Source organism: Bufo bufo, chromosome 4 (genome assembly GCF_905171765.1).
Source record: "Bufo bufo chromosome 4, aBufBuf1.1, whole genome shotgun sequence".
Taxonomy (NCBI): domain Eukaryota; kingdom Metazoa; phylum Chordata; class Amphibia; order Anura; family Bufonidae; genus Bufo; species Bufo bufo.
Window position 1 is genome coordinate 235,592,637 of NC_053392.1, and position 25,402 is coordinate 235,618,038.

Here is a 25,402-nt window from a genome sequence, read left to right on the forward strand (position 1 = left end):
CTTACAATGTAAATCAATGGGGACGGATCCGTTTTCACTGACACAATATGGTGCAATTGAAAACGGATCCGTCCCCCATTGACTTTCAATGTAAGTCAGGACGGATCCGTTTTGACTTAGACTTTTTTTGGACAGAATAATGCAAACGGATCCGTTCTGAACGGATACAAGCGTTTGCATTATAGGTGCGGATCCGTCTGTGCAGATACCAGACGGATCCGCACCTAACACAGGTGTGAAAGTAGCCTTAGCCCCAATGCATTCTGAATGGATAAGGATCCGCTCAGAATGCATCAGTTTGCCTCCGTTCAGCCTCCATTCCGCTCTGGAGAAGGACACCAAAACACAGCTTGCAGCGTTTTGATGTTCGCCTGACGATGCGGAGCCAAACGGATCCGTCCTGACTTACAATGTAAGTCAATGGGGAGGGATCCGTTTTCACTGACACAATATGGTGCAATTGAAAACGGATCCGCCTCTCACTTTCAATGTAAGTCAAAACTGATCCGTTTGCATCATCATGAACATTATCCGTTTGCATTGTTCATGGCAATGCAGACGGATCCGTTCTGAACGGATACAAGCGTTTGCATTATAGGTGCGGATCCGTCTGTGCAGATACCAGACGGATCCGCACCTAACGCAGGTGTGAAAGTAACCTTACCTGTAACATCCAATTTATTCATCATATCTAGGAGGAATAACAGGAACAGCACAGCATTCCAAAAAAAAAAACACATAATCCAGAATTTCTATTTTTCCTGGGAAATGCAAATTTTAACTGTAAGAAGTGTCCGAAAATTTGAAATGTCCACTATCACTGCATGGATTTAAAAAGATTGTCCATTTATTGTATGCAAAATCTTTTTACAAAGTGTCTTTCTACTAGGAGTCAGATTTTATTTCATTTTTTTTGTAATGATTACACTGTAAATAGCTCACATGGGCTCTGAACATCACTTTAAGGCCTCATGCACACGACCGTTGTTTTATTCCGTGTCCGTTTTTCGTGATTTTCTGCGGACCCATTGACTTTGTCATCCGTGTCCGTGATCCGTGGTTCCAGTCCGTCCAAAAAATATAACCTGTCCTATTTTTTTTCACGGAAAACGGTTCGCGGACCCATTCAAGTCAATGGGACCGTGAAAAAACGCGGAGGCACACAAGATTGTCATCCGCGTGTCCGTTTTTTTCCTATCATTTGCATGGCAAACCTGACTTAGACTTTTTTTTTACATTCTTTTATGTCTGGTGATCCTCAAAAAATAAAGGAAGACACACGGAAACAAAAACGGATCACGGAACCCCATTTTGCGGAACGGAACACAACAACGGGCGTGTGCATGAGGCCTAAAGGGGTTGTTGAGCTTCAAAGAACTAACAAGCCTGACTGTAACGTTAAAAATCAAAAAAAGAAAAAAAATCTTTATTAGGTATTAAATATATTAAAATATTGGGGTATATGACCGTTCGCTGCTGCAGACAATTACTTGCCTCAGCAGAGACGTATCCCCAAGCAGGATGTGATCAAGCAGTGATGGGTAGTTTGGAGACATGTCATCGCTACGGTCAGTAATTGGCTGCAGCAGCGCACATACCCTGTCTGGCAGTATAAACGACGGGGAGAGTAAGGAGCGGGACTGGACCCTTGGCTCTGGAACAGAGTGGTGGAGAGCAGGTGAATGCTTTCCTAGGCTCAGTGGTGGTAGCGTGGTGGGGCCCGGCCGGGGGTAGTTGCCGAAGGCGCAAAATTGCAGGGGGCGCCAGCGGGGCCGCACTGCCAATTAGGCGAGGTGAGGCGATCACCTCAGACGGCACGGCCCTAGTGACAAGTGGGGGGCGGCGGCAGGGCACAGGGAGATGAGCGCTTCCATTGTGGTGGATGCTGTGGGGCAGGGGAGAGGCGTCTCCCTTCCCCGTTCTTCTGATAGGCTGCAGGCACTAGGCCTGCAGCCTATCAGAGGCCTTTGCAGGCGGCGCAATGAAGTTATGGGGCGCTGTGGGGGCACTTCTTACTGGCACATGATTGGGGGGCATCTATAGGGGCACTTCTTACTGGCACATTATTGGGGGGCACTTCTTACTGGCACATTATTGGGGGGCACTTCTTACTGGCACATTATTGGGGGCACTTCTTACTGGCACATGATTGGGGGGCATCTATAGGGGCACTTCTTACTGGCACATGATTGGGGGGCACTTACTGGCACATTATTGGGGGGCACTTACTGGCACATTATTGGGGGGTACTTCTTACTGCCACATTATTGGGGGGCACATCTTACTGCCACATTATTGGGGGGCACTTTTTACTGGCACATTATTGGGGGGTACTATGGGGGCATCTTATATGGGGGTGCACTATGAGGGAAGGGGGAGAGGAACACTATGGGGGCTTCTACTGAGGCCACAAAGAAGTATTTTATATGGGGGGGCTCTGTATAGGGGCATTTTATACTGGGACACATTATGGTGGGTACTATGGGGAAGGGGGGAGAGGAGTACTATGGGGTCATCTACGGGGGCTCTAAGAAGGGTTATTTTATACTTGCAAATTATGGGGGACACTGAGGGCATCTACTGGGGCATTTTATACTGGTACATTATGGGGGGCACTAGGAGGAAGGGGGGGAGAAGAGCACTATGGGGGCATTTACTGGGGGAACTATATAGGGGTATTTTATACTGGCACATTATGGGGGCACTATGGGGACATTATCTTAACTGGGGGCATTAAAAGGGGGTATTTTTTGCACTGGCACACATTATAAAGGAGAATTATTACTACTGGGCGTCTATGGGGAACATGATTAGTAGTATGGGCACTATGGGAGCATTATTACTTCTGTGGCACAGTGGGGACATGTTGGGGGCAGAGAATTATTACTATTGGTGGGACTTTTGGGAGCACTATTACTGTGGGGGCACCTTGGCACAGTATCAGCTTACCACAATTATTTTTGGGTTACGTTATGTTTACACTATTAGTGTCAGGGGCACTATTTGCTGGGCACAGTTATTTTAGGGCACTGTGTGCCAATAATTATTGAAGGGCACTATCTGCATGGTACTACTATTATCAGCGGGTTAATCTGTTTCTGCAGTATAGTATTGGGGAGCACAGCGGCACAGTATTGGGGGTGGTAGGATGATTGGTCCAGAAGATGGGAGGATGACTGAAAAGTAGTAAACTAAGATATTTTTTGTTGTCAAACTGCAGAGACGAGAAATGGCCGAAAAATGGTGTCTGGTCTAAAGGTCTGAAAGGAGAAGATGAGGAAAGAGAACATCTACAAGAGACGTCACTGGATGTAAGAGGTATGGGGCGCTGTATTACCCTGTACGTTCTGTAGTGATGGGAGGGTGGATACAGAATTTGGCCCACACTGTAGCAGCCTGGCCCCAGACTTCAGGTCACACTGTGCGTGTTCTGAATTCTGTGTCCTCACACCCATCTACTACATTATCTGTACTCAGAGAGTTATTACTGTGCTTTCTGTAGTGTTACGTATGACTGCAAGCAGTGGTGTAGCGTGGGTTGCCAGCACCTGGGGCAAGCCATGTATTGCGCCCCCCCCCCCCAACCTGTGGACACGCCCCTTTTTACAGATAATGTAGCAGTCCTATGTAACCCCACAGATAACACAGTGATAACTCTCTGAGTACAGATAATGTAATAGATGTCACCTGCAGTCCTATGTAACACCACAGATCACACAGTGATAACTCTCTGAGTACAGATAATGCAGTAGATGGGTGTGAGCCCCCAGAATTCATAACACATACAGTGTGACCTGAAGTCTGGGGCCAGGATGCGGCAGGGTGGGCCAAATTCTCAATCCACCCCTCAACCCTACCGTGAAACCGATATGTGTTTGGACATTACATACATCACTACAAAATATACAGTATAATACAGCACCACATACCTCATCCATCCAGTGACATCTCCTGTGATGTAGACTTTCCTCAACGATTTCATTCGGAGATAAGACCGCCATGACACCTTCTTTCAGCTGCGTCTCATCTCTGCAGAGTTTTATTATTATTAGTAATTATATATAATGCCCCCCTCTGTATAATGGCCCCATGTAATATTAGGATATATAATGGGCCATTATATATCCTAATACGGAGGGGGCCATTATATATTATATTAATATTGGGGGGTCATTATATATAATAATTATACAGAGGGGCCATTATATATATGTAATAATAATGCAGAAGGGGGCCATTACAGGGCTCCAGATGGCGACCAAAATGGTCGCCAATGCGACTTAGAATTTACAAATGGCGACAAGACTTTTTAGCCTTGTCGCCATTTGCGACTAGACCCGCCGCCGCAGCTCTGCCGTTGAATACAGCGGCGGGGCACAGGAGCTGATGCAGCGCAGTGGAGAAGGAGTCTCTCCCTCCCCCCTGTGCTGCTGCTGCTGCCGACAATAGGAGGAGGAGGAGGAGGAGGGGAGGGGCTGTGGCCACTGCACCACCAATGAAGATAACTGATCTGTTAATACAAATACAGGAGGCGGGTGCCGGAATCAAATAGCCGGCACTCGACCTCTATGTCAGGGAGCTGCGATCCGCTGCAGTTAACCCCTTAGGTGCGGTACCTGAGGAGTTAACTGCCGCTGATCGCAGCTCCCTGTCATAGAGGTCGGGTGCCGGCTATTTGATTCCGGCACCCGCCTCCTGTATTTGTATTAACAGGTCAGTTATCTTCATTGGTGGCGCAGTGCGCCCCCCCCCCCCCCCCCGACCCAGTATAATAAATATTGGTGACGCAGTGAATAGACTTTCATCATAGCAACCATGAGTGAAAATCGCACCGCATCCGCACTTGCTTGCGGATGCTTGCGATTTTCACGCAGCCCTATTAACTTCTATGGGGCCTGCGTTGCGTGAAAAACGCACAACATAGAGCATGCTGCGATTTTCACGCAACGCACAAGTGATGCGTGAAAATCACCGCTCATGTGCACAGCCCCATAGAAGTAAATGGGTCCGGATTTAGTGCAGGTGCAAAGCGTTCACCTCACGCATTGCACCCGCGTGGAAATCTCGCCCATGTGAAAGGGGCCTAAGGGTGAATAGGACAAGGGTTCCAGCCCCTAAGGGGGCTAATAGTAAGTAAAAAATAAAATAAAGAACACTAAGGCTACTTTCACACTTGCGGCAGTGTGATCCGGCGGGCAGTTCCGTCGTCGGAACTGCCTGCTGGATCCGCCGATCTGGATGTGACTGAAAGCATTTGTGAGACGCATCCGGATGCGGATCCATCTCACAAATGCATTGCAAGAACGAATCCATCTCTCCGTTTGTCATGCGGACAGACGGATCCGTCTTGTATCTTTTTACACATTTTTACCGGATCCGTCTTGTATCTTTTTACAAATTTTTTTATTTGCCGGATCCTGCATTCAGGTATTTTGAATGCCGGATCTGGCACTAATACATTGCTATGGGGCATTCAGGCAAGTCTTCCGTTTTTTTCGCCGGAGATAAAACCGTAGCATGCTGCGGTTTTATCTTTTGCCTGATCAGTCAAAATGACTGAACTGAAGACATCCTGATGCATCCTGAACGGATTGCTCTCCATTCAGAATGCATGGGGATATGCCTGATCAGTTCTTTTCTAGTATAGAGACCTTAGGACGGTACTCTACGCCGGAAATAAAAAAAACGCTAGTGTGAAAGTACCCTAAAATAGTAAGTTTAAATCCCCCCTTTCCCAATTTTACATATAAAATATATAAACAATAAATAAATAAACATATTACATAGCGCTGCGTCCGAAAAGTCCAAACTATTAAATTATTAAAAAATATCTCCTATGCGGTCAGCATTCGCCATTTTTTAGTCACCTTGTCACCCCAAAAAATAGGATAGGACTGTTCTATTATGGGCCGAACGTTTCATAAAATGCGAAATGCACGCGGCTTTTTTTTGTGTTTTTTTATAAATTTTTTTGCGAGGTATTAAGTATCGCAATACTTTTTTATGGTGACGAAAGCGAATTAAAATTTTGGTATCGAAACAACCCTACGCCAATCTGATCGGTGTAGCGTTGTCACGATACCAAAATTTTGATTCGGTTTCGATTTGGCGACTAAAAATTTAATTTGGCTCCTAAATTTTTCAGTTCAGGAGCCAATGGCTACTAGGTATTTTTTTTAGTCTGGAGCACTGCATTATATATCCTAATTTTACAGAGGGGTCATTATATATATTAATTATACAGAGGGGCCATTATATAATATAATTATACAGGGGGACCATTATATATTATACAGAGGGGCCATTATAATAATTATACAGGGGGGGCATTATATATTATACAGAGGGGCCATTATTAATAGGCCCTCTGTTTAATGAAAATATATAATGGGCCCTCTGTATAATATATAATGGCTCCCCTGTGTAATTATTCTATATAATGGCCCCTCTGTATATAATATAATGGTCCCCCTGTAAAATTATATTATATAATGGCCCCTTTTTATAATATATAATTGCCCCTCTGTATAATATATATTGGCCCCTCTGTATAATATATATTGGCCCCTCTGTACAATATATATTGGCCCCTCTGTACAATATGTAATGGCCCCTCTGTACAATATGTAATGGCCCCTCTGTACAATATGTAATGGCCCCTCTGTACAATATGTAATGGCCCCTCTGTACAATATGTAATGGCCCCTCTGTACAATATGTAATGGCCCCCATTCTTTCCCCCACCTCCATAGTGCCCCTAATACTTACATAAAAATATATATTTTTTAAATACTCACCTCTCTTCATCGCCTCTTGTAGCCTTTGCTCTCGCGTCCCGGCGCAAGCGGTCAGGAACACATCACCGTGCCCTCCTGCACTGCGTCATCACGTGAGACCCGGCACAGGAGGTCACGGTGATGTAATCGCAATCTCCTATACTATTCTACTGTTTCATAGGCTTCAGGCCTGGCCGTGTCATCATTAGATAGGACATGACTTAATGCAATAGAGGCACAAGCAGGGTTCAGGAAGATGCAATGGTATGTGTTGGCAGGAAGATGGATTAGGCTGTTGGCTTGTACTCTCAGAGAGACACCTCAGACAGTGGTTCACTCCCCTTCCCCCACTCAGAGGGAGGGATAGCCGTTTGTTCGGCTGACTTATCTAAAGTTTATGATGATTCATAGATGATTAATATACCCATCAGCATATTCTATGTGAATGCAGTGGCTGGGCACAGCTAGTAACATCACTCTGTAGTGTTGGCCCACCCGCTCCTCAGGGGAACAGAGGAGAGGTCAGTATTAATTTGTTAATCTTTATTTTCAAGACCCCTTTAGAAGTCCACATTGACAATCCAGTCATGAGACTGGACAGTAGCTTTAAAGGCGTTGTCCCACGAACCAGCACTTCAATCTGAATACTTTTGTAATTGCATGTAATTAAAAATGTATTATAGCTACTGAGTTATTTAATGAAATACATCTGCACAGCACCACCTGCTGTCTCCTCTGTTTCTAACTTCTCTGTCCCGCTCATTGAAATGGACGCACATGCTCAGTTCCATCCTTCAGCTGCCACTAGCTGCAGCAGACAGGACATGTCCTCTCAGAAAGGACACATCTCTGAGCTGCCATCTTGAAATAAATCTAGTGGAGAAATTGGAGCTATGAATGGGGAGATCTTTGGATCCATGTGAGGTACAGGGCTGTTTCTTGCTTTGTTAGAAAGAGGTTGTTATGTACAACACTATGTGTGACTTTCATTTTTTACATTAATCAAGGGATACCACCTTTAAGGACTTTATAGTGTTGCTTGATTGTATTGAGAATTCTGAGGACGACACAACAAGGTTCTTCATAAAATGATTTTCACCAGGCACTTACATGAAACAGGTTCTACAAGTCATATCTGATTGTAGGACATATTTGCAAACAAATATTAGGCAGAAGCTGCTTCGCCTTCCTGCAAAAGGCAGCATCATTTGTGGACTGGCCAGAAAGCTTAGGTGTAGCACGCTCACCAATGTCTTGTCTTTCTGAGGAAGATGGGAGGAGACAAGGTGAGGGTTGCACATGGGAATCTTTATACTGACAGTGTCTCACCATACAAAGAACAGAATAAATAATGCAGTACTAATTACACGTTCTTCATTTCACAGGAGTAATGACACAGTGAACTTGTCAAAGAAACTTAATGTTCGCTTCTTGTCACGTGAGTAGCCCAATTATCTTTCCTTCTTAAGTTTGCAGTAATAACACAGCAACACCCCATACATAAGGTGAAACCAAGGAGTCATTGAAGGGGTGCTCTACTATTAAGGCCATTGCTTCTAGCCTCACAAAGGGATTCTATATTGAAAAAAACATTTAAATCCCAGCAAAAGTGAAGAGATTTCTACTTAATATGGAGTAGTAACTTGAAAGGGTCAATAGTAGATGATCTTATCAAAACAGTGCAGATCTGTCCTTTCTTAGGCTACTTTCACATCTACGTTTTTGCCTGATCCGTCAAGGGATCAGCAAAAACGCTTCAGTTTTGATAATTCGACCAGCTGCATCCGTTCTGAATGGATCCGGTAGAATTATCCCTAAAATGACGGATCATGTTGGATCTCGATCAGTATCCCATGATGCACACAAAAACGCTGCATGCAGTTTTTTTCTGTCTGGCATGGGAATGCAACGAAACGGTACGGAATGTATCCTGGTGCACTCTGTTCAGTTTTGTCCCCATGGGGACAAAACCGAAGCATTTTCCTCCTCCTTTTGAGAACCTATGACGGATGTCAATACCAGAAAGGAAAGCGCAGATCTGAAAGTAGCCTTACCTGATATGTGTACCATGAGATGAACAGATAAAAAAAAAAAAAACATCACGATATTGTGTCACAAGATGTTTATTCTTTATGTGTCTATCTGCAGCCGCCCAGTGCTCATCATGTGAATTGCAGCCTGCTAAGGATTTTGCTAGCATGTTGTAATAATGTTTTGGTGTTTTTAAGGGGTTGGCCCCTCTCGAACTTTGGTGGCATATCTCTAGAATATGGCACCAATGTCTGATAGTTGTGGGTCTCACAGGTGGGAACTGCACCTATCTCCCAAAGGGGGCCCTGAAAGTGAATGGAAAGTACACCGAGCAAGCACAGCCACCTCTCCATTCACCTCTATGGGAGTTCCAGTAACAGCTGAGCTGGCGCTTCTTCTATTTTCGGCACTCCCATAGAAGTAAATGAAGGGTGTCCATGCTTCCGTGGGGCGCCCTCATTCACTTTTTGGGCCCTGTTCTAGAGATTGGTGCGGGTCTCAGAGGTGGGACCTGCACCTATTGGACACTAGTGGCATATCCTAACGATATGCAACCAAAGTGCAAGATGGGCCAAAACCTTTAACCATTGCCAAACCAGTGGATACATCTGTGCAATGTTATGTCCAAGTCTCTTCTCTGTGTCATCATCATTACCAATAAAATTTAACTTCCTTGTCCAAAGTCAAGACCTTTTGGGTGTTAGGCATAAACCTCACATAACATATTGCCATATTTTCTATTTGCAGACAGTCTAGCATATCCTGCTTACCGTCCACGTAGCAGACTTGGCCGTGCTGGACTGCTGAAATGAGACATCAAAGCTGTGAGATCCTGGGTAATCAGTATTTGAAGGAATGGCTGGAGAAGGAGACAAGGCATCAAAGGTGGAGCTTGGCTGAGCATATGGAGATGGTGTTGTCACACTGTTCTGTGCATGCTCGTTGGCATAAGGGCTGGTAGAAGAAGAACCATTCTGTATCTGCTGTTCCATACTATTCAGCAGGCCCAAGTTTGTATACTGCGGCTAAAAGAGAGCAGAAGAGTTTCATGAAGCAACGTGAACAAGAAATGAAGAATTTATAGCGTACAAATAGTAAAAATAACATGTTGAACACCCAAGATAGCATAGAGAAAATAAAAAATTGAATAAAAAAATTGTATAGTACCAAAAGCCAGTTCCAAAATTCTCCTATACTATTCTCTTATGTCTGTATACCTGAAATAATAGTAAAACAATATTACTGTGTCCTAATTATATTTTAGTCTCTATATATACTCTGTCTGTATATTTCAAAGCTACTGGTGTACTAATCAGTTTCCATTGGCCTAGTGAATGTGAAAAGTGCGCCATTTTGGCTTATGTTTGACAGGCCACTACGATAAAAAATTTTACCATAAAGAAGAAGCAGGTTGCTAAAAAGGAAGTAAAAAAGAAACATATTCCCAAATTGTATGGTGATAAATGTGAGAGGGGCCTGGTCTGGGTACATATCTGCATGGCCATGTGGCTTTAGCAGTCTACACTGTGTAAAAAGAAATCTAGGCAATGAAATGTACATCTATATACTATATTAACAGAAATGCAAGCATAGCTAATACAAAATGGGCCGGGGTTGGAAATTTGCCATTTGAGGATAATATGCTGTATAAAGAACCTGTCCGACTGCTTAAATGTTAAATACAAACAAGTAAGCCATAATTAATATAGGACTTTCTAAAGAAACAACTGAAAGGCAGGTTTGAAGATCAGCGTTTCAAAAGGGCATATTGGGACACTCCCAAGTACATGACTGATCTCCAAAAAGAAGATTAAATGTAAAACTGAAGCGTGTCTAACCTGATCTAAAAAACACCTTACACACGCAAGCGCTAATGCATTTTGTGTGTATGCGTGTAGTGGGTCTTGACCCTCAGCAGTTAAGGTAATTCAGACAAAAGACATGTTTAGGAACCATACTGTCTTTCATCTACTAGTCCATGTTTGTAATCTCAGAATACAGTCTATAAAGTAGGCAAAATGCACCAGGGCCTAGGTTCCCAGCTTTTTGTCCTTACGGGGTACACATACCGCCCTCATGCTTTTACAGAGGACACGTCAGCTCTCCAGACATGGATATTTTAGTAAATAATTGGAACAACAATTCTGGAGTATCTTTTCTTGGAAATGTGTTCAGTTACTCTGTTATTCCTTCTAGATATTTATGACTAAACTGACAGCTGGGTGTTACCATTCTCCTTGTCCGACACTGTCAGCAAGGATTGGTCTCTGGGAGACTGCATAAGGACACAACCCCAACTGGTATTCAATGTATTCATACTACTAAAAGAGACATGTTGGGGGAGCTGACATTGTTTGACCATAGCCTTGGAGAACTCATTTGAGTAGGGAGTGTTTGTCTTCGAAACACCGAATATATAAAACTCAATGCACTCCATGGCACTCGTTGCTCTTGTCTAAGCAGTTTGTCTCAGAAGGTGACTAAGTCACTATGTTGCTTAATGGGAAGTGTGAATAACCTCCTGAAAGAGATGAGTCAAGCTGTTTCACAAAATGTCTCCATTGTGGTGCTTAACTCAAACTAATCTTTATTATGTCATACAAAGACTTTGCAGATCATAGGGTCTAAGGCTGGAATGGACACTTTTGCAATTCTTAGGTGGAGTTTTTTTTTATTATCTTAAATCTCATCTCCAAAAACGATAGTATACCGCTAGGGTAAGCCATCACTTCATGATCGGTGGAGGTCTGACCTCTGGGACTGCCACCAATCCTGAGAATGAAGGGGATGCAGAGCTGGTACTAGTTTTTGACTGGGGATGATTGCAGGTCCCTGCCTGGTGACCTGGGAGCGCTGCACCCTAGAGGTCGGTGGCATTTCCTAGCCATGTGTGATGGGGCTGTGAATACATACAGTTACAACAGTGGACACAAGGCAGATCCACAGTATCTGTAAAACAGGCACACAGGACTTCCAGAACTGCACCATGAGCAAATTCTCAGACTCTGGAAAGGAATTCATAAGGATTAAGTTTCAGAGGGTTAGTAGCAGGCTAGGTGAAATGCCTATATGCCAGACAAGTGTGATGCGCAGAGAGGAGGCCAGCATCAGACGCTCTCACATTGCTCCTCTAACAAAAGACATGTCAACAAGACAGACAGAAGTACTGGGGGCAGGAAGTGGGAAACCAGGTGAAAACCTCAACAAATTCAAGAGCAAAGATCTCATGACAGAATAAACAAATGTCTGGGTCTGACTAACCCTTCACCTGCTGGTGGCATGGCCTTGTGGGGTGACCTACTAATCATTCATGTATACCACCTTAACAGACTGCATGCTTGCGTTTAAGCTATCTTGTATAGCTGATATTTCATTCAACAGTACGAAATAGAACTGGATATACGGTGACAAATAAGGACAAGTAAAATCACAGAATAACAGATGCTTCATTGAATTCTTAGGCTGAGTTCACATCAGCGTTCAGCCTTTCTGTTCTCCTGCTCAGTTATAGGAGACATAACTGAGCCTACGGACCCCATAGACTATAATGGGGTCCGTTAGGTTTCTGGGGGTCCGTAGGTTCCGTTCGGCTCAGTTATGTGCCGAATCCGTCCTTTCCGTTCTCCTGCTCCTGTAACGGAGCAGGAGAACGGAAAGGCTGAACGCTGATGTGAACTCAACCTTAAGGCCTCTTGCACACAAACTTTTTTTTTTTCATTTACGTTCTGTTTTTTGTGTTCCGTATACGGAACCATTCATTTCAATGGATCCGGAAAAAAAACCGGAAGGTACTCCGTATGCCTTCCGTTTCCGTATTTCCGTTTAAAGATAGAACATGTCCTATTATTGTACGCATAACGGACAAGGATAGTACTGTTATATCAGGGGCCAGCTGTTCTGTTCCGCAGAATACTGAAAAAGCCATACGGTCATTTGCAAGAGGCCTTATACTGTGAGTTAACCCATAATGCTCACAAGTCATGTAGGTTATACAAGTCTTCCATGTTTATTTGGATTCAAATGTAGAAATGAATTGCATGGAATCCATGCAGCAGACAGAGTCCACACATCATGGACTCCTTACCACCCCTCCACCATGCTTAGGGAGACCTGCCCCTTACTCATACATACAAGTGAGCCTTGGCCTTGGATAAGGTCTATTCATTAAATGTATACTACCTTAACGGACTGCATGCTTGACACCCACTGACTGGCATGTCAGCTATGTGGTATAGCTAATATTTCATTACAAATGTGTCACCGGTAGTAGAAATACAGGATTGTAACTAGATATACGCTGACAAATAAGGACGAGTAATAGGATATCGAGGAACCTTGTCTTCTAAGAATCAATGTAGACTGCAATGAGGTCAATGTAAGCATTTTCAGACATTTTAGAGAACTTGCAGGTGTTAAATTGGCCGTTGCCGTGCACCATTAAAGTAGCATGCTATTCTATACACTTTCCATTACAGATAACGCATGCTATGCCACTTTATCCCAGTGTACCTATAGCACCGGTATTCTCTGACAGTCCTCCTCAGTGAATGGAGAATATGAGTAATGTGGACTAAACTGATCAGAGTGTATTGGAGACCGATGTCTTGCATACTGTATTAGATATAATTTACCTCTATTTTAATTTATACCGGATACACTGGAGACTAAAATGTCTCCTGGATAGCTCTAACACATACATCTGCAACAGCTTAATCTCTATTGTGGGTACATTACTGCCCCCTGACCGCCCCCTGGGCAGGTATTTATGGGGCAAAGCCTAGACTGTCTCTTGCACATTCCATGTCAAAGAAAAGTCCCTGCAGGGCACAACTGAAAGTTTAAGTTTCAAGAACCCTGATACAAGAATTCTCCTTTAAAGAAGGGTCAAGCCTTGCTACTCAGATACACAGAGAGTACTACTCATCACATCATTACTCTACTGGCGTGCTCTTCAAGCCGTCTTCATACTCAGTCTTGTATCTGTAGGCATTGGTGAGCAAGGATAGTAAATGTAACATGGAAATAGTGGTTCATATTAACGACTGTCATTGTGAATAAATTAAACATAGCCCATTTTTTCAGACAGGACACTGTTCTTTGTCTTTAAATAGAGGGAATTGTGTTTTTTAAACAGTGGGCCTGTATGGAGTATAAGTAAAGGCCTAAGAATACAAATGTGCTAACGTCTAGGGGAGTTATTATATTTCAACGAAGCATCATGAGCAAATAGACTGCATGAGATAGAAGGGAATGGAGATGAAAGGACTCTAGGCATCCTCCCACCTGCAGCCAGGTTTCACAAGAGTTTCCCATAACTATCCTGATAATAAAAAGGAAGCACTCTTGAAGCAGCAGCTCAATTCACCCATAGACACCCACCCACATGCGGAACCCCCACCATGATCTGCTCTAGCAAACTTTAAAGCCAGCTTGGCCAGATGATCAACACCATCATGAAGTGGTAGTAATTAACAAATGACAGGATGAGATAATAGTCTGATCCAGGAATGGTCCTAATATCAATAAAGGCCAAAAGTGATGTTCAAAAAGCATCTTGTGATACCTTCAAACAACACGGATGTCACTGGAGACAATATGAGATACAGCAGTAAACCTACTATTTGAGGGTCTTACTACCAAAGTTTTAAATCGGAAGTGTTAAAGAGTTTAAAAAGTATAATGATGAGTATACATAACTTAAGGTCTATAGAGGGAGTAAGAAGGACTAGAACGTTACACTATATACACACAAAGACCCAGATTTACTAAGCTTGTAGATGACCTAAGCTTAGACTGGCTGTCTAGACCTGCACCAGATTTATCGCAGTGGCTCAGGCTGGACCATAAATGTGGTGCAGGAATGGACACTGACTATCTCTATACTAACTATTGATTGGCTTACTTGTAGACAAAATATTACACCACAATTGTGGAGCAATTTTGATGCAAAACACCACATATTGGGCCATGCCCATTTCACATAAAGCCCTGCACAAGTCGACAAAAGTGTAGCAACCCTAGTTGTGTCAAATTGCTCCACTTTTTAGACAGATTTTAGGCACAGACACATTGGGATATTTAGGCCTATGTATGAAAGAAACTGATAACTGTTCTCATAAAACCTTCTGAGAACGACTCTTAATTGTAGGGGTTAGACAAGTGACAACTGCAGCATTGTGGCAGAAGTACTGGCAGAACAGCTGTCGAGTCCCTCCCTACATTTGGCACTGTATGGGGCTAAAGCCTGTATTTGCTACATTATAATTCATCACAAAACATCAAAAATAATTGAAAGAAATCTACTAATTTTGATTATTCCACACGTTTAAGGCTACTTTCACACTTGCGGCAGTGTGATCCGGCGAACAGTTCCGTCATTGGAACTGCCCACCGGATCCGCTGATTTTGATGTGACTGAAAGCATTTGTGAGACGGATTCGGATGCGGATCCGTCTCACAAATGCATTGCAAGAACGGATCCGTCTCTCCGCTTGTCATGCGGACAGACGGATCAGTCTTGTATTTTTTTTTTTACATTTTTACCGGTCTGTGAATGCCGGAAGGACGGATCCGGCATTACGGTATTTTGAATGCCAGATCTGGCACTAATACATTCCTATAGGGAAAAATGGATCCGGCATTCAGGCAAGTCTTCAGTTTTTTTCGCCGGAGATAAAACCGTAGCATGCTATGGTTTTATCTTTTGCCTGATCAGTCAAAACGACTAAACTGAAGACATCCTGATGCAAACTGAATGGATTACTCTACATTTAGAATGTATGGGGATATGCCTGATCAGTTATTTTCCGGTATAGAGCCCCTAGGACGGAACTCTATGCCGGAAAAGAAAAACGCTAGTGTGAAAGTACCCTAAAAGAGGTTTTCCAGAGCAATACAAGATGGTGGCAGTGAGTTCAGAGGAACTTAACAACACCAATCTCAATGACCTTTGCCACTGCCGTTCTGATGCTTCTCTAGTCCCTGTCACTCTCCACTTCCTGTCAAACACCAACACACCAGAAATGGCCCCTCAATCACCGTTGAGGAGAGTCCCGCCATTAACTAGGGGAGTGGGCCTTTCCTGGCATGTTGAACCAGGATAGGAAGTGAAGAGCAGGAACTGAAGCAGTGATGGAATGGCAGTGGAACAGTGAGAGCAAGCATTCATTGTTTTAGGTTTTTAAGCCCCTCTAACTCTCTAAGCCCACCAATTTTTACTGCTCTGGAAAACCCATTAGAACCTGAAATAACTGTGTACTTTTTGTAAGGTACATGATTTTTTTCTTCTCTGTTCATATCTAAAGCTCAGAATGTTGTGCAGTGTATGGTGGGATCTCAGATGATAGGACCTGGAACCTGGCATATGCCATCCTATCTGTGGGTACCATAGTATAAAGCAGGAGGAGCAGAGCAGAAGTAATATATCCTGTGGTATTATTGGAAAACATTCAGTATAACTTGCATTTTATTTATGTCCCTTTTTTCTATGCTTAGGAGTCCAGTGGGCGGTCCTAATTAGTGACTGACATTCATCTCTGCATGCACAGTTATATAAAGGAGGATGTCAATCACTGAGTAGGACCGCCCACATGACTCCTAGGCAAAAAAAGAGCAAGGGTGTAAATAAAATACAAGTTGTGCTGAATCTTTTCCCATAAAACTATATATCAATCTGCTGAGCTCCTTCTCTCTGTCCTGCTGCCTGCAGATTAAAATGTAACAAGCTCCCTATAGGCGGTAGCCACATGCTGTATTAGGGCTCCAATTAAATGCCAGATATTTGGCGCCATCATGGGAATACGAGATCCGATCATCAGGGCAGTCTGTGGAGTGGAGCTAAACCGCTGTCTGTTTCCAAAGGCAACCAGAGGAATTAAGAAGCAGATATGTACAAGAACAGACATGGAAAAACTGAAGATCATCCAAAAATAGCCAAGCAAAACTATTTGCTAAACCATTTACATTTTATGGAGATTTGTAGGAGGAAATATTGCTGAAAGCAGAAGTGTGCATTTGTTTCTAAGAAACCTTGTCTATAGGGTGTCCAACCCACTTCATTATAGAAACATGCACAAAAAAGACATTTTCATGGCTTCTATTTCAAATGGCTGCTTCCTTTGAATAATCAAATAATACCCACATGGTGGCAGCTCGGAACACATAAGGGTATGTTAGAAGTACAATTTCTTCCATTTTTCTAGTGGTATGAGAATGGAAAAAAGATGGGGGTGGAGGAAAGCTTGACAGGCTGAAATTCCTTTCCTCCCAGCCCCCTGGACAGTATTACTGCCTTAATCCCCCAATCTTAGCCCCTGCTTCCTCTCATCTTCTAAAATGGATCCACTGCCACCATAAAGTGTTTAAGACTTAGGTTACAACACCTTTACTTCTTATAGTCAGAACCTGAAGCAATCTGTATGAAGCCTAAGAGACCGAATTACCACTGGCATTTTCTTACAATGTGGAGTACCAGACTAACGGCACAGTTAGGGAAAAATCCATAACTTACTATATATATATATATATATATATATATATATATATATATATATACACACACACACACACACACAAACACTTTTAGAAGCATTTTAATTAAATATGTAGCAAAAACAGTCCCCATTGTGGACCCAAGTACTATAAAACTGAGGACAAATATGAAATGTTGAAATTTTGGAATTTGATCCACTGTCTTTGACATTAATGTTAAACAATGGTGACAGAAAGTTATTTCTCTTTAGTGGACAGGAGACCATGCTCTCTCATTTAGGACATTCTAGAGTGATAAGACGAGTGTGAACAAGGCCATCACCATATTGGTTCTCAAAGAGTAGTTCCTTCTGTCCATGTTATAAAATAATTCTTACTTCTGGAGCAATGCATTGCAAGTAAAGAAGCCTTGACAATTGAAGCGGATGCATCCTTATCGGTGTATCTGAATCAGTACTGCTACTACTAATGAATAATGGGGTCAAGGTTCTTCACAAATGCAGCATAGTTGCTTTAGCGAATGCTGACAACTTATGAGCTGTTTTACCCTAAATGGAGATGGTCTGTACATCATAAACCCATTGAAACACTGGAAATGTGCCCGACATTATGAAAGTCTGTCACAAAGGGCTGACCAGTCTCGCTCAAAATTTGGAAAAGGAGAGCTGTTAATTGTTGGTTTTTCACCTTGCCATTAAACCTTAGGTAAATAATCTTTCTACATTTGACACCTCATTAGACACCAATGCAATCCTTCACAGGGCAGCCCTTAGATCACCATGAACAACACCTCTGTTTCCACCTGCGTCTAGAACAAACACCATCACCGCTAACAATTCACACAGAAATCTTTGGAAAAGGTCCAGGGCTATAAAATACTGCTCAAAATAAAAAGTCTTTTGAAAACTTGCAATCAAACCATATGTACTTAAACCTTGGAAAGGCTCATTTATTTATTTTTATCCTGTAACAATCACTCGCTAATCATTCCAAATGCATTGCTCTGCGTCGCCGAGTTGCACAACTCCAGGTCATTCTGGCCATTCAAATGAGGCGCAGCAGCTGCACTTTTACTGTTAGACTCTGGAATGTCACATCAGGCGTTCAAGATCATCCCGGACTTAACGGAGTTAGTTTTTCATGAAGTATGCAAACAAATGTATAAATTCTTATTTATGGCCAAAACGTATCATTTGCTTAGGAATACTACATAAAAATTTAAATTATAATCATGGAAAAATTGCTCCATTCCAAACTGAAATCCACAGAACACACACACATTGAGAAAAGAAAAAAAAAAAAGTGTGTATAATATATATATATATATTTATATAAGTATAAATCTCAGCCACCTGAGTTTAGAAGCTGTATAAATCCATATCGACACTATATATATATATATATATATATATATTAAAGCATATAATGAATATTGCAATGATAATACATTACCTCGCTATACTGAGCCTGGGCACTACTTTCCAGGTACAACATCTTTGCTGTAAGGTTAATCAGAGATGCTGTCCTTTCTTCAGGCTCCAGGATCTTTGTACACCCCCCTGAATGGCCCAAAGCAGGTACAGGTCTTGCAAGAAGACACCACAAAGAATGAAGTTTCTCCCCCACTGTCTGTCACATCATTTATTTCAAACTCTGTTTATATATACACCTGGATTCAGGAGCGGAGAGGCGGAGCCCTGTCCTCATACCTGTCCAATCTGTCAAAAGTTCCACCTTGGTCCCAGCCTCTCCCACCTCACTAGGTAGTTAAAATTCCTTAAAAAAAACTCTGCACAAAAGAGACAGACAAAAGGGATGTGGGGGCCATCTACACATGGCACTGGTGGCAATATTGTACATAAAACAGTGTCACTACCGAGCCTAGCTGCACTCACACAGCATTTGCTACAAAGTCAGCAAGATTTTTATAAACCTTTTTTAAATGCAATACTTCATACAGAGGTAAATGACACATTTGTGCATATGTATATATATATATATATTATATATTATATATACACACACATTCTTTTGGGGGGGGGGGGGGAAAGTTGAACAAAAATTTTGTAACCCACTTTTGGGTGGTGCTGCGCCGTGTCAAAAAATGTTGGAGAATAGATGCAGTCATATGACTTATATTCTTTATCCTGTATTTTGCATGTGATGAAAGTTGCATGGCCCTTCGCCCCCTTTAGGCCACAGTGCTAGCTTGCTCTGGATGACTGTAAAAAAGTCCCAGTGATTTTAATGGACACCATGCAACGCGGCGATGCAGAGTTCCCCCCCACTGCTGATTGCAGAAGCTCCCAGCAGACCACACTGGTCGGCTAGTCATCAGGGGTCCAAGTGAAAGAAAAGGGATCGTTTAGACCAGGCATCTCCACTGACCACTTGTCACCGATAGAACTATGGTATTATGAAACATAAGGGGAGAGTTTAGTAAGAAAAATGGGCCAAATTCCATGCAACTAATTTGTTAAAGGTTTCACACAGTTTTTGCATGCACTGCAACAATTTTAAAATATTCAGCAGATATATAGGATCTTCACAATAGTTAGTCATACCAAAAGAATGTTAGACACATGGTCCAATAGGGTAGTCTCCACATTTATCTCAGACCATCACGTTTTAAGAGGGACTGAAACAAATCTATTGTGGGGAAAGACTGGCACATGCACAGGTGCCTAAGGGAATCTGTCACCAGCGAGATCCCTATCCAACTGTCTAAAATATAGACACATAGCTGTGGTTCACCTGATTAAAATGCCGTTTTTCTTTTATTGATCTGCGGCTCCATTCCCGAATTATGATACTTTTCTTAAAAGGAGAATTAGGCCTTTGGTGCAATAAGAGTGTCACCATTGCTCTTGTTGCACCCAAGCTCCACTCTTACACCATAAGGGCTCATTCAGAAGACGGTCTACGTTTTTGCGGTCCTCAAAACATGGATACCGGCCATGCGAGTTCCGCATTTTGCAGAACAGTACGGCCAGCCCTATGATAGAATTACTCTTATGGCCAACTTTACTGAGGCTGCCATTTTCAGAAATTAAGACTAAAACTGAGGTGATTAGAACAAAATACTACTGTTACAGAGACAATATTCCCCACATCACAGAACTTGAGACTCCTGCAGCAACCACATAATGCCTGGAGCAAGATCACAAAGCGAAATGTATGACATATTTTCATGAGATGAAGTTCAGTTATCACAACATGCAGAGGGTTTACATTGGTGTAGATTGCACCTAAACACTCAAGAGGTGCAGCAGATTCTAGTGAACTATAGTATTCAAGATAGAAAAGTGCCACATGAGTAGATAGAATACCATGAATCGTCCTAATAATTCAAATCACTCCCTGCTTTCTGGGAAGTTGGATCGCCTCCAGTATAGTCAATATTATAGCTCCCAGAGTAGTGTTCACCTAGATTTCACAGTTGAGATATCCTACCCCATAAAATAGTTAGAATCACAAATGACAACTGAGTGACAAATTATGAAAACAGGCAGTAATAATATAAAATATTTATTTATACACTAAAGAAAATTGTACTTTTTATGATAAGTCATATCGAATATCCATAACCGACAGTCATAGTGAAAAGAGAATGTATTAAATGATTTATTGCTTACTCAAAAGTAAGGGGCTATTCCGAAAGGTCTTGTTCTTTATCTGCTCATAGAAGTAGGCCCAGTCGCCAACTTAGCCCTAATATGGAGCTATGCCTCCAGTGTTCTTGAAGGAAAGTCCAGGACGTGAGTAAAGAAAACCTGAGGGCACAGGTGACTAATGTAGCAACGCTGTCATCAGCCAAAGCTGTCAGGCCCATCTCTTTTGTGACTGTGTGTCCCCATCTATGTCTGCCCTATTGTGTATTCCTGCCGTCCTTTATTGTCTGCTTGTTATCCTCGTCTCTGAACTCTGGCTGTCCCTTGTGATTCTGATTTTCTGATCACAGACTGTCTCCTGACTACTGTTGTGTGCCCCTCTTGTTCATTCATCAACATGATCCCATACAGAGTTTTCCAATTGTACAGATAAAGTGACGTGACCTGTCATCTCTGAAGCCAGTCATTGGCTGCAGGGGCACATGTGGCCGTGTCCATCCCTCGGCTGATAGTAAACCAGCTGGGGACAGGAGTATGAAGGAAAGTGAGCTAGTGGGCAGAACTTTTTAGGGGGCGGTGCAGGTTGGGGGGCTTCTATTAACAGTTAAAGGGGTTGTGCAGACCATATATATTGATGACCTATTCTGAGGATTGGTGGTGGTTCGACACCTGGCACTCCCGCTGATCAGCTGTTTGAAGAAGAGGCGGCGCTCCATGCGAGTGCTGCTTCCACTTCCTTTTGTCTCTGAAGTGTCGGCAGTGCAGTGTAATGATGAGCACTGGCTCCATTCACTTGTTATTACACTACGCCCCCACTGTAGAGAAGACGAGGCGTAGTGTGATGAACAGGGAGCAGCACTCGCACAGAGTGCCTCCTCTGCTTAAAACAGCTGATCAGCGGGGGGTGCCTGATCAGATATTGATGACCTCTCCTGACAACAGGTCACCAATATATATGGCCTGCACAACCCCTTTTATATTCCTGGAAGACCACTTTAGATGAATGTCAGCTGAAGGCACCAATTTCAGGAGGAACAGTCATCCATTTGAATGTGTATGGGGATGTCCTGACTCTCTCCAGACAAACGCCATCAGAGGAAAGTTGGATGTCAACATGCCCAATCTTTTTGTTCTCAAGGAAGATAAGCTGTCATCAGTGGTGTCTGCCTGTGGCTTAATCCTTACCCCTATTGAGAAAACAAAAACGCTGCGCTGAGCAGAGCATACATGTTTATAGGGGCTCTGGAAGGAATAGCAGCTATCTAATTTGTATGGCTAGCTTCATAGTGAAAATAATGTACATGGTGTTGTGATAATTGTTCACCTACAGGGATTCCAGCTTTCATCTTAATGTTGATGTAAAGAAATCCTCCTTACAATAATTACAAAATTTTTACTCAAATTCTGGAAAAAAAATTGTGCGACTGTACCATGCAGTTCTCATCTTATCCACGTGTATGACTTATAGGTAACAAGAAAATATATTTTCTCTGCCTGAGAGAGGATTCATAAAAGAATGCATTATAGGAAAATTACTTAAAGGGAACCTGTCACCTCTACTATGCTACCCTCACTGAGCGTTTCTAAATGTGCTAGCGGCCATCTAGCAACCCATGTCCTCAGCTCTATACCCAAAAACCAGGTGACAGGTTCCCTTTAAGTAACTGACAAAACTGGGGGATCGAGGAAGGTATGAGTTTGAAGTTCTTTAAATAAAGGACCTAAATCTAGAAATATTAAAGGAACCTTCAATTCGATTTTTGGAGAATAACCCAACACCATGGTGTTAGTGTTTTTGACACCTTTCACAAACAACGGTCTCCTTATGCGGGATAAAAAAAAGAGGATACAAAACAACACACTCACTGGTCACCTGGGTGGTGCTGGTGACAAGTCAAGGTGCTAGCAAACCTTCTGTGCCTTCATTGACCTGCCACTTGGCATAAAAAGCAAGGCTAGCTCAGCTAAGCTGTATGTCAATCAAGGCAGAGTCGGCGTACCGAAGAATTTGGCACCTGGGGAGGGTCCTTTCTCTGGCACTCCTAATACTTTAAAAAAATTGGACCCCCTCACAGTAGTATTGCCTGCATTGTACAACCTTCACAGTAGTTTTGTCCAGATATGTGCCGCCTCACAATAGTTATGCCCACTGTGCCCACTCACAGTACTAATGCCCTCATTGTACAACTTTCACAGAAGTTATGCCCACATTGTGCCCCCTTAAAGTACTTTATTCCTTCATTGTGGCCCCTTCACAGTAGTTATGCTCTCTGTGCCCCATTCACAGTAGTTATGCCCTCGTTGTGCCCCTTTCACAATAGTTATACCGTCTCTGTGCCCCTTCAGAGTAGTTATGCCTTTACTGCGCCCCATAACAGTTATGCCCCTTCACAGTAGTAATGCCCTGTTTGCCCCATTCATAGTAAAAATCCCCATTGTGCCCCCTTCGTAGTAGTAATGCCCATTGTGCCCCCTTCATGGTAGTAATGCCCATTGTGCCCCTTTTGTAGTAGTAATGCCTCTGTGCCCTTCCATGGTAGAAATGCCCATTGTGCCTCCTTCACAGTAGTAAAGCCCTCTGTGCCCGCTTCACAGTAGTAATGCCCTCTGTGCCCCTTAATAGCAACAATGAACATTGTGCCCCCTTCACAGTATTAATGATCTGTTCCCCCTTCATAATAGTAATGCCCATTGTTCCCCCTTCACAGTAGTAATGCCCTCTGCGTTGAAAAAACAAAAAACAGTAACTACTCACCTTCTCCCGTTCCTGAAGCTCACATCCAGCTCTCCCCTGCAGACACAGATCGCTCTGCAGCACTGTGTGGAAGGAGCACAGGCAGATTTCCGGGCTGCAGGCTGAATGGTGGAGCAGGGAGAAGTCTCCCTGCTTCATTATTCAGTGTGGGAGAGAGAGTGTAGGAAGCTGAGTGACAGGACTGCAGCTCCCGGCGCTCCAGCAATGAACGCCTCCATCTGTATTGAAGGAAGCGCTCGTTGCGTCTGGGCTCTAGCACCCCCCTAAGAGCGGGCACCCGGGGTGGACCGTTTCCCCTTTGCACGCCACTGGGGCGTACAAACAGCAGGGCACTATTTTTTATTTTATTTTTTTTAATCTTGGATAATAAAGTGGCAGATTTTATCAGGGGCATGGGTAGGAAGGTGTTTCAAAGTGCTATAACACCATGGTGTTGACTTATGCCATGAAAATCTAATGATAGATTCCCTTTAAATTCTTCCATCCTTCTAAACCTGTGATGGTCAATTATAATTGCAATTTGTAATTCTCTGGGAACTGATTTTTTTCTGATGTAATCCTAGTCTTTAAAAGGGTTGCACAAGAATGGGACCTATAAAGGAAAGATAACTTAGGGGGCATTCACATCACTGTTTAGTTTTCCGTTCTTCTGATTCGTCAGAAGAAGAGAGGGGAAAAAAACTGTATCCTGTAAAAAAAAAAATTAATTAATGGATCCTGTTGCAGCAGTTGTCATCAGTTTGAGCCATTTCCATCTGAGATCCGTTTTTTAGACGGGGAAAAAAAGTCCTGCACGCAAGAGAACGGAAAGCTAAACGGTAATGTGAATGCATACTTGCCACATTCCTACTCCTACATGCCTGCGATGCTCTGCTGGGCTCCCTTGATGTCAACATCTGGTTTGACATTCCTGCAGCCACTCACTGGCCGTGGCGGTGACAGGTTCCCCCTTACGTCATGATAAATGGTCACAAGACGCAAAGGAATAACCAAAACCATGACTTTTAAAAAATAAGTTCTAACAATCAACTGATGTCAGTAGGTCTGCTTCTGGCTATATATTTTCACTGGCCACAACAGCGGAGCAGTAATTTTAGAGCAGGAAAGTAATGATAGGTTACAATCTGTGGCGGGCGCCTCCCCCCAGGGACCTTTAAGATGGAAAAAGCACTTGTTGCGTAGGAATGCCAGAGTGGTGTAGGGTAGCCTTAATGTCCCTCAATGTTGGTGCACGTGTCACAGTGCTCCTACATGGATACACTGGACCCAAGGCGTTGGCTCCGCATCAATGAAAAAGGGAGGTTTGTTGATGAAGGGGATAATGAAATAAATTGAGTCCAAGCCTTGTGATGAAGTTGATAACAGCTTTACTTTCAATAAACGTTTCTCCAAGCAGTTTACAGACTTTATCTTGGTTCCAGCAGGGGTTAGCATGAACTCTGGAAGGCAAACTCCTCTCTGCTACGTCAGTTGCTCTCTGGCTGGCTATATAACTCAGCTTCTTCTTTATGCTGTACTTCACTGTGTAATCTGGTTCTGTCTCTAGCTTTGTCCAAGGAACACTACTCCTGGTATCTGAGACTTCAGGCTTCTGCCTCCATGTCCAGCTAAGCTGAAGGAGCTCCAGCTGGCCTAGACAGGGCTCGTCCAACAGGGACGTGCACCTGCTGCACACCCTCCCTTGGCAGGGGGTAAACTAGACTAACTCTAAACTTAACTCCTCCCTCCCTGCAGCAAGT

The 25,402-nt window shown here is 43.1% G+C and overlaps 1 protein-coding gene across 8 annotated transcripts in view; it reads right to left on the reverse strand.

Moving 5' to 3' along the window:
• TP63 (tumor protein p63) overlaps positions 1 to 25,402 on the reverse strand; it is a 211,290-nt gene that overhangs the window by 37,842 nt on the left and 148,046 nt on the right. For 7 of the 8 annotated variants that reach the window (XM_040428373.1, XM_040428378.1, XM_040428375.1 and 4 more), the window contains exons 1-2: positions 18,750 to 18,924; positions 9,578 to 9,832 (exon numbers count right to left, since the gene is read on the reverse strand). In XM_040428373.1, the coding sequence (XP_040284307.1) occupies positions 9,578 to 9,832; positions 18,750 to 18,791 (297 nt within the window). In that variant the 5' untranslated portion in view covers positions 18,792 to 18,924. Of the gene's footprint in view, positions 1 to 9,577; positions 9,833 to 18,749; positions 18,925 to 25,402 lie in introns of those variants that run through there. The other variant, XM_040428380.1, reaches the window with a different exon arrangement.